Raw genomic sequence first — 15110 nt, forward strand, 5'->3', positions numbered from 1 at the left:
GCTCTTACGGTCATGGTATGACACGGTGTAATGCTAGAATCCTTTAATCGTATCAAGCAACAGTGGCCTTACGTACAAGAAGCATAAAGGCGAAATGAATTTTTCTGCCGACTCACGAATGAGCCGGCCAAAGCGCTCTTCCTGTTTCAGCTTATCTTGCTTTATGACCGAGTAGATTTAACAGACAACTTAAGTTTAATACGGACAGAATGTACCCGACAAAGAGGGAGTCTGGCTGCTGAAAAAAAAAACTTTAACTGAAATATATTGTAAGAACATGCAGCGTTAGGGGCCTTTCCATCAGAGATGTGGAATGCTGCGAGGATGTGAAAGCTACGTTACGAAGCACAAAAATTAAAGCGGTTGAAACGCTCCAAACGCTACGCAAAATCCTGCTTATTATTCTTTAATTAAACAAATAACAAATATTATATAACAATTATTAAATAAATTGAACTTCACGGCACGAAAAGGTCCTCTATAATTTAAAATCTAAATACGGTTGCATTTTTCTTATTTACATCCTTTATTTGAGTGCAAACTTGCACCGCCATGATTCGCGCTACTGTTAAATATTCATTCTTGCTGTTTATGAACGATGGTGTTCCGGCACCACGACGGAAGCGCGAATGCTCTGTTATAAACTAAACAAAGAAAGTGTCGTATTTGCAAAACAATAGTTAACTTCGAGGTAAATAACCCGATTTAGCTTAAACTAAAAGGATGGTTTTTTATTATGTTAGCTTCAAATATTTATTGTCTTACTAGCTTTTGTCCGCGACTACGTCTGCAAAATATTCGTTTATCGCTATCCCGCGGGTATACTATGCAATTTTCAAAGATAAATATCATCCTACTTATGTCCATTCCAATGTTCCGAACTATATTCGTACCCAATTTCATTGAAATCGGTTCAGCGGTTTGACGTGAAAGGATTACAGACAGACTAACTTACATTATTAGTTATTAGTCGTATTGCAAGGAAGTAGTCAGTAAATAAAAATATGTATGATACTTCCCTCAAACTCCGTCATTAGCCACTTTAGTTCATTTTTTATTTTTAGTTAAGTACGTATTTTTGTTACACTTTAATACATACACACACATAGTATGCTTGACGTCAAATAAATCAAATCGCCGACACAAGAATACAATACAATACAAAGACCAGAAATACGTAAGCTATACAGAAAACATGTACACAGAGAGAAAAATACAAGGTAATCAATAGACGGCCTTATCGCTTAAGAGCGATCTCTTCCAGGCAAACTTTTTACAGAAAGAAGGAAGGACTAGTTTACAGCAAAGAATATTGATATTAAGTACTTAAATGTCTTATAGACAAGTTTGTGCCATCAGCTTCTTCTTTCCTAGAACGCATTTAATATGTCCAATACGTCCAATTTCACGTTGCACTCCTAGGTACTCGCTAACTTTTTATGTACTACTAAGTACTGTTGCAGAATATGAAGCATAGTATCATAGTGCTACATGTATAAATGATGTTCGGCGAGAATATATTGTTCTTTTGCCGCAGCAATATGCTGAGTGGAGACTCGCACTCCTCCCGCTATTGTCACTTGTTTTGCTTTCTTACTTTGCGTTTGTACGGGGTACCACGTAGAGTTCTGTAAATAAAGCATAGGGCTTGGTGAAATTTTAGTTATTGATACAAAATAAATAGTCCAAGGATAATAATGGCTCATTTTTAATGAAAATAAAAAAATCGTTTTTGTTTTTGCTTGAAAGCATGCATGCAACAAAAATTCTACCTCGTCTTGTGTTGTGCTAAATTGCAAAACTTTTTGGAGCCTTTAAATTTTAAAGTATAGTATATTATACTTTTATTTCTAGTAATGTACCTAGATATTGTATGAATAAAATGTTATTTTGAATAATGTAATAAGTTTTCATTTATATTTTCATTTTACCAACTACCTACCAATAAAATGAAAACTATCGAACTACGCCGTAATTCTTACTTATAACTGATAAAAAGTCAATCATTCTCAATCATTATAATATAATTCCTAGATTTGATGAGAATACATTAAAAAATACTTAAGTACATACAGTAAACATTGCAAAGAATAATTAAACAAACTTTTGACTTTGTCCTGACACAACCCATATTATGTATATCATACCAATTAATAAAGCCGTTCTCGATTATACATTTTCATTCCCAAAATCATCCATGACCTTCATAGTCAAATGTCAAATTCAAGCGCAGTCTTTTCCAATTCGGCACTACCACAGAATAGATAATACTACACAAAAAAGCTTCAGAATAGAGACGCGTAATCAAACATTGAGTCAAGGACCTCGCCGAGCTTACAAGCCGCCGGCACTATTCTGACGTCGACCTGCTATCGACCAATCGAAACTTGAACTATGACCTTTCGCGAACTTGCGGCGTTGAAATTTTCATTCTTAGCAGACAACCCAATTATGTTTTAAAATACTGAGGTACCTACTTTTGTATGCATTAAAATTGGCATCGAATGAATTAACTGGGCGATTCGTAAATTGAGATTTGTATCAGTGATTTTTTATTTTGCCAATATCATTTGTCACCAGTCCGACCTTGAAACTATCTCTGTGCAAAAAATTACTTGTAGGACCCACACAGCCAATTTTGCAAAGAAAGATGAATGAACGAACTTTCATATCTTCAGTAAATTAGGATTAGATGAATATCTGTGTCGTTAATCTATTATTTCTATGGCAAAATATATTTATTAGTCACTTGTTCCCAGTAAACGAAATATTCCGGAAGCATTTCGTGGTACGTGGCAGGGTACAATTTAGAAATATGACGAACCACCCAAAATTACAGGATATATTAATATTGGATCTTGTTTGCCGGTTAGACCCTTAAGCAGTGAGCGAACGCTAACTACACGTACGTAAATATATCACATATTGCCAGGGAATCAGCTTACGGTAAATATCGTCTAGAGGCTGACATAGTCACATTTGGTGTTAAGTACACTAAAGCCTCGTTAAAATATAAGATTTGAAAAAATACCGTCTAGACTGTGTATCTAAACGTCTATTAAAATCGTTTTAATTATTTCAATACTACTTAGCTGTTCCGTACGCGCCCTCGGGAACTAGGTTCTAATGATTTCGGGATAAAAGATATCCTATTATTTACTTTCGTTTTACAGGTATTAAGTTATGTATGATGTATGCAAAATTTTCATGGCAATGGTTTTAACAACTATAGGCGTGCACTTTCGCATTTATAATACTTTCCAGTAAAGCAGTTATCAACAATTTAAAAGTTGAAAAGACCCAACACATTATCCAACAGCTATTGCCTATACTTCTGGAGTTTAGAATTAAAATAGTATTTTGTCCACTTGTATAATGTTCCTAATAATCCAGACGTCGTTAAATAAATAAATGCAGTTTTTACGCCATTGTTTGAATGAGAAGTTTTGAGAGTCCATGCTTTTTTGCATTCTATTTTTTTCATGTAACACGTAAATGTATCGTCAAACTACCTACAAACATCCATACACTCACACAGCTAACATTTACACCCTTTGGTCCCACGATTGGGGTCGCCTCGTGGGGCTACGGACTTTCACCATTACGGTCCAAGTGACTCTCACTCCTTCGCAAACTTATTCCGAGAATAAGTAAATACCTTCACCCCACCTACGTGCTAGGGACACACCTATAAACTGAGAACTATTAGTTAATTCAAATGACGTATGAAGTGGGTAAGGTAAGGGAATTTTTATCTCAGAACATTCCCGTAAGTATCCGCGACTAGGAATGACTAAACATTCGATTTAAACTAAACTATGTGGGCGCGAAAGTGTTAGAGCTAAAAATATCCCAACACGTGGAAACACGCTGAAAATATACGCAACCGCACCGGTGCGGGCAAATTCGGCCCGTTGACACCGGCTTTTTGCGGCGCCCTAAAACATCAAAGCTCACTCCAATAAAGGTCTTCCCAAATAGCACCCTCGTTACAGGCATTCATAAAATGGCGTCATCGTAGCCGATCGACAGGTAAAGGTTACATAGCGGGGGGTGGCCTGGCCTTTAAGCCGGGTCCCTCGGGAAGAGCGGCGCATCGCCGCGACAGGTCGGACCGGAGCGCGCGCTCGCAACCGGCGGCGTCCGGCGGCGGCGGCGCGCACTGCAGCCGGCCCGGCGCGGCGGCGCGGTCTCCACGCCGCGCGCATGCGTGCTGCCCACTATTAAAAATGAATTCCTGGCTCCCGCACTGTGTGCCGTTCAGTCGTCGCAGCCGGCTCGCGCTTGTTATTTTCGCGTGAGGCCGGGCCGCGCCCGTCGCGAGTGAGCTCAGTGCGTGCGGCGAGCGTGCGGAGGGTGCCGCAGCGGTGGCCGGGCCGGATGCCGCGCGCGGCCCGTTAGCGGCCGCGGCATGGCGCGCCGCGCCGCCCGCGCCCGCGCCCTCTCCTCTCTCCCACCATGAGCGACCTGCAGGCCACATTTGAGTTCTCCGTGGAACTCTACAAGTTCTACAATGTCGACCTATTCCAAAGAGGGTGAGACGCAGCCCGAGCCTATAAAGAACATTCTAGAGCTCGTTTGTTAAAGCGCGACTTAACAAGCAAATCAGAGCGATCCATCATTCCGGGGCGCACGTAGTTCACATTCAATTAATTATGAACCTTTATTGTATTAAATGGAGTCGCGGTGAAAAGCTTTTCACACGATCATACGACACTTGCGTTTTTCACCATCCAAAATATTCAATTCTCTGACAGTTGTCTAACAGCTTAATAAGCCGCTAATAAACTGAGAAGCAACAGCTTACCGTGTTCAATATTCATCGGATACCTTGACAGTGTTGACTAATTAAACATTAGCCGAATCGATACCGCTCGCATTCAAAAACATTACTAAGCCTCGCGAATCGGGGCGCCGCGTAAACTGCGTAGACTGGGACCACATTATCTGGTAACCTAGTTCACCAGTTACATAAGCACTAATAAACAATACGGGGTGTTGGGTTGCGTTGCAGCCGAGGTGTGTTATTGTGCCATCGAACTGTCCCAACTAGTTAGCGAGTTGTGTAGGAGCGAGGGGCCAAAGGAAATTGTGTTTACGAGTTGGGATACTTCACGTCTGTCGCTTGGCTTGTCTTTCTAACTCCAAATAGGATTTGCGAAGTTCGCAAGCTTATTAATTATTTTAACTCTTGTTCGAAAGGAATACAATCCCTTTGAGTTTATGGATAAAATGAAACTTGCTGAAATTGATTAGACAGACCTACATAAAAGCAAGGATAGAATGAGAAATGTTACAGTTTGAAACCGTGTTCGTGTAGGTACAATTTGAAATCATGTGTAATATTAAAAGTTATATATAACAGTCTATTCTATTTGTTTCAGCTGTACTATAGATAAAATACAATACAATATTTATTGAACACCACAAATCAACACAGTGAATTAACAAAAAATAAAAAGCCAGTATCAAATATTACTCTACATGATTTTAATAATTTTAATAATTCATTTAGATTAGAATGGGCGGTTACTAAGTTATTGTATTAATGTTTGTATTGTATTAACTAAATGTTGCCCGGTATTTAGTTGCATCCCGAGGGAACTTAGTAATCTGGGATTAACGTAGCTCTATATTAGTTAAATAGTTTTCAAATTCAGTTCAGTAGTTCCAGAAATTAGCCGTTACATACAAATAGACACTCAAACAAAGTTCACCTCCTTATTTTCTTACTATAATTATTTGTAGCGGTATCTACGGCGTAGGTACCTTCTGCGCAAATTATGGCTACGCTTTATAGGTGCTACGATGACGGCTCTTATACTATTATAGTTACTATACTCTTATACTATACGTTCTTGAAAAATCTAATCCAGTTTAGAAGGCTCTGATGCCTTAAATCGGTAGAAAGGTAATTGCGATTGCATGTTACATGCTACATGCATCGTAGATCCCATGTATGGAAACCTTGCTTATTGTTTCGTTAAAGTCTTTTAACGGCATTTCAAGATCCGATGCTGACGACGTTTTTAATTAAAATGTTATATTTTATTTTGTACTAAAAATAGTAAAATATGATGGAACACACTCATAGAATAAGCCATTGAAGCTAGAAACTGAGGCAAATGTGTAAGATAATATATTGAGTATCAAGGTGAACAAAATGGCAAAAACGGAACCCTTATAGTTTCGCCATGTCTGTCTGTCTGTCTGTCCGTCCGTCCGTCCGCGGCTTTGCTCAGGGACTATCAATGCTAGAAAGCTGTAATTTTGCACGGATATATATGTAAACTATGCCGACAAAATGGTACAACAAAAAATTCAAAAAAAAAATTTATGGTACCTCCCATAGACGTAAAGTGGGGGTGATTTTTTTCTCATCCAACTCTATAGTGTGGGGTATCGTTGGATAGGTCTTTTAAAACCATAAGGGGTTTGTTTATGAGTAAATAGCAGCCTAAGGTATAAAATATACCTAAACTTGGAAGATTCCGTATAAAATACGAAATCCTCAGAAAATATTACTTGATTTTATCGTAATGGCTACGGAACCCTATTTTGAGCGTATCCGACACGCTCTTGGCCGGTTTTCTAATTGCTCGCGGGATAGGGAACTTTCTTTCATTTTTTGCGAAGTTAAATCGTAGGTATAAGTATAATATACTAAAAAACATACATATATCCATACTTCAGTCCCATTGTGCAGTGAAAGATAACGAGCGGACAAAAAACGACGAAACTTTGTAAAAAGTACATGGTGAAGAAAAGGGATGAATTTAATATAATTAAATTTCCAATATTTTCATCATATAGATAATCTTTTTATATGGAAATAAATATAATTAGTACTCATAGCGTGCAATGACGTCCTCACGGTCCCACCGGAAGACCAGCGCCAGCTCTTGAGCCGGCATTATGCTGAGGTGGGTCCGTTTCGTGAACAGTAACACTGTTTTTTTTCTCTTTCTTTTATGTAATTATTCTGTCACTGTTCCGAATAAATGTATTTTCTTTCTTTCTTTCTTTTCTTTCATAAGGAAGTGTTACACTATTCAAAATGCTGTTATTTGCATTTTGTTTCTGTCATCTCGTTCTTTCTACCAATTCACTTACGTTTTAAATGTCTGGAAATGAATGCAATACTTGTACGCCAGGGTAAATTAAACAATATAAATCACCATAAAACATATAGGACGATACTATCGATTCTATTAATATTTGACAATACTTTCGATACTACCGATAGTATTGATAGTGAAAATAAGGCGATACTATTGAACTTGGTCAATACCATCGACATAACCGATAGAATCGCGTCAAATAAAAGTCGATACTATATTGATCTTTAGCAATAGTATTACTTATTTTTCATCAATCGATAGCATTCGATAGCATCGACTTTTTTGACGCAATAATATCGATAGTATCGATTGATATTACTGTTTAGTTTTGTAACTAAGGGACCCCATACATCCCTGTATTATTATTATTATTATTTTGTATTTTTTTATTTAATTGTATACTTACTGTAGTTTTTAAGTATTTTATTTGTAATTATTTTATGTTGAAAAAATGACTTTCTGCCAAGTTTCTTGCGGCGCATTCTTCTTTCCAATGATGTTCTTTCCAAAAGCGCTGGTAGTTTAAAAACAATACCAATTGTCCATTGCGGCCTATTTACTAATAATATACGATTTGAATTTTGAATTTGAATTTGATTTTTTTTTAATTTGATCGCGTGGGAAACTCTTGCGAAAAAATGACAACAAGGAAATAGAGTAATGAAAAAGGACCTTTTTTCTAATGTAGACTTTTATGTCAAAATGTCGGCTAAGAAAATGGTGCCCTCCTTTAATTTCTACTCTCTATTGTCGTGCTTCTTCGATCGAACCATTTGGCTAAAAAAACATAACCCATAAAGTATTATCGTAAAAGCATGGTTCGTGTCGTAAATCCCACGCCGTGAGCCAAGTGGCGTATCCATATAATAGACCACCGAGGAAGTGGTTTTAAGTCTGTGTGGTGTTGTGTGTGCACCATGTATCTGTGTGCGCAGAAACAAACAAACAGAGAGATAATGTGAGAATTTATTTGGGAGAAGCAAAATGAGATTGATTTTAATTGACGAAATAAAGTAGAGCATCTACTCGTATACTTTATAAAAAAATCGAAAACTTAGATAAATACAGTTGAACCATTTAATTCCTGGCCCGCGGTAGAACAGTAACGTATCTCAGTGAGTGTTATAATGATTTTTTTTGCCAGACAATTCAATAAATATGACGTTTTCTGTGAAAAGGCGTCTTCTCAGAATAAGGGGATGGAAGTTTCACTCCACATTATTATTAAATTGCTTCGTAGGTTTGTGAAAGTTTCCTCACGATGTTCTCTTTCACCGTTCAACTCATGACAAATTTCATTTGCAATTTCACTTAATGACGTTTGTAAAAGTCAGTGTTGCGAGTCTGGATTAGATGGAACCCACGATACTCTGCAAGGCCATGTCAAACAATTAGGCCACCACAGCTTACGTATAATGCACGGAGTCCAAATAAAATTAATTTAATAAATTACTAGCCTTTTGCCCGCGACTCCGTCTGTGTAGAATTTATTAATCGCTATCCCGCGGGAACTATAAACTCGGATTTTTAATCACACGGAAAAAATGTAAACAAAGGTTTATTTATTGTCCTGGTATTACACCCGGGTTTTTAAGCTGTGGGCCGCTTGACGCGAGACGTCACTCAATGCACTAACATTCAAGACTGAATTCGTAATCGTTTTGTGACTCTTGTTCTGTTATTTTTTTTTTACTGTCGATATTGTTGTTATATTTTTATGGTAGTTAAGTTGTTCTTTGTTACGTTTTCCGTTGTTTTTCGTTCATTTTTGTATGAAAGGATGGACTCCGGTCCGAGTACTTCTCGGTCAAAAGACGACTTGTAAGTTGTCTCCCGTGAAAACGGCTGTTTTATCGAAAATAGAAAAAACATGGCAACAACAGAGCTTTAATATAATATTTCTAGCGGGCCCATACCTTGAAATCCCCTGAAATGTCACTGACAATGACGAAACTTTGTTTACATTTTTTCCGTGGGATTAAAAATCCGGGTTAATAAACCGGGATTAAAACTATCTTATGACCTTCCCCGGAACTCAAGCTATATGTATACCGACTGACGATTTTCATCAGATTCAGCGGTTTAGACGTGATGCGGTAACAAACAAACACACAAACGTTCGCAATTTAATATTAGTGGTATATGGATATTACAAGATTACAAGTCATCGTTTAAATTTTCATAAGCATTTCATCTCGTTTCGAGCAAGTTTATTGAACTAATTCTGTTTCGCCTTCTCGCAGTGCGTGAGCGATGTGTCACTTCGCGCTATTTTTACAATGTTTACTGTATTTCAACATGTTCATAAAGTAAAATCTCCACTTTCAAATTAAACGAGAATTAGCCCACGCATTTAGTGTTTTGTGACACAATTTTAAATAGAAATTCATTGTAATCGAGTTAGATGCTTCGATCTTTTCGAGTTACGAGCAAAGAGCGGTCGCGTTGCCAGAATTTAGTTGAATGTAAGTAAATAGCGCAGTACCTATTTAGTTACATGGGATTAGGGATTAATGGAGTGGATCTTCCCACATATATTTACATTACTGTTTGTGTGTTTGTTACCTAAATTAAAATCGGTATACCTACAGATAGAGTCCCGGGGAAGGACATGAGATAATTTTTATCACGGAAATTGCACAGTTCTCGCGGGATAAACGAATTCTACGCGGACCGGTCCGCGGACAACAGCTAGTATTAAGTATTATAAATTCGAAAGTTTATGAGTTGTATTGTATAAATCCTGGAATTTCAGTTTAACTTCAACTCCACGCGAGAGAGTCCTCAGATAAAGGCTAATTAATTATTTTCTTATAGGTTATTGGCAGTGGCTACATTTTATGATCTCCCGATTATTCCCGATTCCCGATATACGACACAGTGCCTGCATCGTCATTTCATTAAATGCCTTAAATGACACTTTTTCACCCCCGGCGCAAAAAGAGGGGTGTTATAAGTTTGACCGCTATGTGTGTCTGTGTGTCTGTCTGTGGCACCGTAGCTCTTAAACGGGTGAACCGATTTGAATGCGGATTTTTTTTATTTGAAAGCAGGGTTTCTAGCGATGGTTCTTAGACATGTTTTATCAAAATCGGTGAAGCTGTTTTTGAGATATGGAACTTTGAAGTGACAATGTCGGGGTTTTTCAACTTTTTGTTGGTTAGGTTAGGTTATCTATAAACTACATCTGTTAAACCCATGTTTGGCAGTTGTTTAAGTTTTATGGCAACACAGATGCTATTTTATTTAACTTATATAGCTTTAACACAAAATATACAATATCACAAAAACGGCTAAACCAATTTTGATGAACCATGTCTAAGAACCATCGCTAGAAACCCTGATTTCAAATAAAAAAACCGCGTTCACATCGGTCCAACCGTCTAAGAGCTACGGTGCCACAGACAGACAGACAAACACACAGACACACATAGCGGCCAAACTTGTAACACCCCTCTTTTTGCGTCGGGGGTGAATAAAAAACTAACGGATACCTACCTTACATGTATATCAAAACAAAATCATGAAAAAGAAACAAATTAATCTCAATGCGCGAAAATAGTACAGATGTATTTCCCAAAATAAACTGTATCTTATACGAAATAAACTAGTTTATGTTATTTTCGATTTGTATGAAACAAGGAAAACTGTGCCGTATTCATATAATGTATTATGCATGACATTAGGTGTATACATAACAAGTGTGCTCGTAGATGCATCCATATGATCCATATCTAATCTTTACACGTGGAGAAATTATATTCCGCTTTTCAAATATGAAGCCTTCATGACTACTACGAAACTCGAAACTCGAAGTTCGTATAGTACCGTTCTCTCTCTCGTCGTTCTAGCTCTCGCTCTCGTATTAAACAGTATAAGTGTCAGAGGGATCACACGGCACGAACTTCGAGTTTCGATTTTCGTAGTAGCCCTGCTTGTTTCAGTCCATCAAAGTCGTATGTATTCTAAGCAAAACAGCCCTTAATCCTACTAGTACAATAAATGCAAAAGTTTGTAATTTTATGTGTGTGAGTGAGTGCGTGTCCGTGTGTGAGAAATGGTAAATCCGGATCTGAAGATTCAAAAGAGTCAGTTCCATAAGCGGATCCGTATCCCTTATCGACTCCTTTCAAATCTTATCGACTCCTACGAGTTAATAACTCTATTGGATCGAGCGATTCGCGATCGGCGATTCAGCACTCACTTCACTTTCGTTCAATCACATCGGATCGGATCGGATATATTCCGTCCCGCTCACGCTAATAGCATTTATTAATAGAGGAAGAGGAATAGAATTATTAAGATTGGTTTTTTGGAATCTTTTTGTATTTTTTATTTCAATTCCAAATTTTTACTTGATAGATATGAACAGATTAGCACAAAAAAATGGAAAACAAATAAGTTTCGCATAAGTAATTTATTTACACCGTATCTTAAACTTGACGAGATTTAGTTCCTCATACTTAATTCTTTATAAGCCGAATGATTGTTTATATTAGCATAATAATAACGTGGCTCCAATTTTATAATGCATAATATTGTTTAGCATAGGTATATGTAATTTAGCAGAACTTTGATAGCCCGAAATCCTGTCCAAATCTATGTCCGAAAATAAATTAAGTACTATTTCTTGATTGGTGTGTAATGGTAAATAAAATAGAATTATGACATAAAATAATATGTGTAAGCAAGGGGAACCAGGTTAAAATTCACTTGCAAGATTCCAGAACGAACATACATACATACATACCTACACGTTAAATAAAAGTAGGTAGTACAGTCGAGTTCATAAACTTGTGACTCAAAAATTTTTCAACCAATCACGAGCAAACAAAACGGTCTTCACGATACTAACGCCATCTAGCGATATTTCGCCTCGGAGAAATCCCTCATTAAAAATAGTTTTTAGTAGGATGTGTCTGGAATAACTTTACTTAACTTTTTATTTAATAAGCTTTTTTAAACTTACTTTTTATTGACTGTACTTACATACATTACTATCCAAACAGCATAAATGGAAAACAAATAAGTTTCGCATAAGTAATTTATTTACACCGTATCTTTAATCTTGTCGAAATTTAGTTCCTCATACTTAATTCTTTACAAGCCGAATGATTGTTTCATCATCATCCCAGCCTATATACGTCCCACTGCTGGGCACAGGCCTCCTCTCAGAACAAGAGAGCTTGGGCCATAGTTCCCACGCGGGCCAAGTGCGGATTGAGAACTTCACACGCACCATTCAATCACTACTCACGATGTTTCCTTCACCGCAAATCTCGTGGTAAATTTCAAATGTAAGTCCGCACATGAAGTTTGAAAAACTCAGAGGTGCGAGCCGGGGTTTGAACCCACGACCCTCTGCTTGAGAGGCGACAGGTCAAACCACTAGGCCACCACGGCTACACGTTAAATAAAAGTAGGTAGTACAGTCGAGTTCATAAACTTGTGAGCAAAAATTTGATCAAAAATATGTTCTGAACACGCTTCTACGCCGTTAACAATAGAGTCGTTGCCGCGTTGCTCTAAGCCTGGACATCACGACTATGAATTGATTTAGGTCGAGGGGGCGGCAGGTGTAACTCGATACCTAACCTACACTGTAATAGATTATTTTCAGGGGATGTGTGCTGATAGTAAAAGTTTTATGACCTTTACAACGTCAGATAGGCGTCAATGATCGCTGGCTGCATTGTGACATCTCTGTATTGAATTGACACGATTCCTTCCTTAATCCGTGTAGTTCTAATAAAAACGCTATAGGAATGGTAAGCCTACTTACATTGTGAATCACACTATATGGGTCATATTATAATGTCGACTGTTTCTAGCAAGGTCGTCACAAAAAAAAATGTCTCATCATCATCTTTTAAACCTATATACATACGTCGCACAGGGCGCAGATCTCCTCTCAGAAAGAGAGGGCCTGGGGTCGTAGTTCCTACGCCCGCCCAGTGCGGATTGGAAATTTGTTTTCCTCGCGACGGTTCTTTCACCTAAAAGCTAATGGTCAAATGTAATAAAATTTCATATAAGAATTGTCACAAAAAGGTTGAAATATAATTTTATTAATTTGGTTGTTCGTGCTCCCTAAATTTTAACGGGGGATTCAGGATGTGATGAAATTGTAATCATGTAGAATTACCCAATGTCCAATTATTAAACATTACCTAAATCAGACTTCTAATGATAGATATAATAATGAGTGTCAACAATTATATTGCTGGCGACATTATATTGATTTTCACTTTAATTCGGTTTGCATAAAAAGTTCACTGACGCGTGTCTCAAGCGGATGGCACTCACGCTGGCACTGGTCCCAACTGATCCGACATATCGTGTCCGTGAGCAGTGTCTATGTGTGCGTTGCTCAAACGCACTTTGTATGTAGATTGATTTCTGTAAACTCTGTTTTGTGCCTGTACCCACGCCCGCAGGCGTGCGCCCGCTCCGTGCACCCGCGCCGCGCCAGCTAAAGCAAGACCTAAAAGGATTCCTTTTTTCCATTTTTGTTACGGATGGAGAGAGCTATGCTTGGAGTATCTTTACACGATAGAATCCGGAATAAGGAAATTCGACGAAGACCTAAAAGTCAGCGACATATAATAGGTAGCTGTAAAAATATGCAATTTAGAGTGAGAATGGGCGGGCCAAATCGCTCGAAGAACAGATAACCGTTGTGGGAGAAAAGTCTTCGAGTGGCGACCACGAATAGGAAGAAGAAGCGTTGGCAGGCTAACACTAGGTGGACAGACGACATCGTGAGAGTTGCGGTCAGCCGGTCGCAAGTGGCGAGTTGTCGTTCATTGTGGAGTTCTAAGGGAAGGCAATGGCCTAAATTGAATAAAGGTTCAACAGTAGAAGTCTTCCGGCTGGTGATGATAATGATGAAGGCCCGGAATTTTGCGTGCGGCTATTGACAGATTGTAGGGAGAGAGCATTCCTTTTTATCGATATAGATACTACGAAACTCGAAGTTCGTATCGTAACGTCCTTCTCGCTCTCGTATTAAATAGTGTATAAGTGTCAAAGGGACCGTACGACACGAACTTCGAGTTTCGAGTTTCATAGTAGCCCTGCTGAAATTTACAATGACTTTGAATACGAAATCGACAACTTTAAATTAAGTTGTAATTTTAATACATAATTGTAAATATATTTTTGCTTGGAATATTATTATAAAATACTTTATATTCGCGGTAAGAACTGAAGGGATAAAAAATAATATTTTCTCTTATTTTATCAAAGGTTAACGTTAAGTGGTCTCAGAGGGATCTTTTCTCAAGTTATAAATTATAAAGGTATTCGTTATTATAGTGATTTCAATAAAGCAATTTAAATAGATTAAACTTTCCAATATTTTTAATTTTTTCGTCATTGACCGCTGAAAATACGTATCATCGGAAAGTTTGAGGTTTTATACAATACAATAAAAATTAAAAAAAACCTATCGATTTGTCGATAACATCGATAAAAAGCGGTGCTCTCTCCCTACAATCTGTCAATAGCCGCACGCAAAATTCCGGGCCCTAATGATGACCCTAGAAACTCTCACCCCGCCTCTGCCCGCTTGCATTCAGTTCACAGCCTGACACATCTCTTAGGGTTTATTGGGTAACGCTTCTAACGCTCGCGATCGGAATCAAATAACAGTTTTCGCGTACAAAAACTGTCATTTATTTTGATAGTGATCGCGAGTGTCAAAATCTCGCATTCTATCTACATATTGGTAGCTACAAAATCTCAAAGGTACATAGATAAGAAGACTTAGCTATTTCAGAGCCCATTTACTGATACGCCCACACACACCCACGTGTGTCCTTTAATAGATCTTAATTATATTGTGAATACTGTAGATGTGACGAAAGCGATCGGATTTCAAATATCAATGGATATTCAATATCACAGTATGTTTTGTTCCAAATTAACTACCTACATCATTAAAGGACAGTTAGCCTAGATAGTCTGAAAACGCTCTAAGGCCCTCCT

The 15110-nt window shown here is 37.8% G+C and overlaps 1 protein-coding gene across 3 annotated transcripts in view; it reads left to right on the forward strand.

The window, feature by feature from the left end:
* The first annotated feature begins 4232 nt into the window (after positions 1–4232).
* Positions 4233–15110, forward strand: part of LOC141430238 (protein FAM135A) — a 37355-nt gene continuing 26477 nt past the window's right edge. For all 3 annotated transcript variants that reach the window (XM_074090841.1, XM_074090843.1, XM_074090842.1), the window contains exon 1: positions 4233–4535. In XM_074090841.1, the coding sequence (XP_073946942.1) occupies positions 4459–4535 (77 nt within the window). In that variant the 5' untranslated portion in view covers positions 4233–4458. The remainder of the gene's footprint in view (positions 4536–15110) is intronic.

Source organism: Choristoneura fumiferana, chromosome 8 (genome assembly GCF_025370935.1).
Source record: "Choristoneura fumiferana chromosome 8, NRCan_CFum_1, whole genome shotgun sequence".
Classification (NCBI taxonomy): Eukaryota; Metazoa; Arthropoda; class Insecta; order Lepidoptera; family Tortricidae; genus Choristoneura; species Choristoneura fumiferana.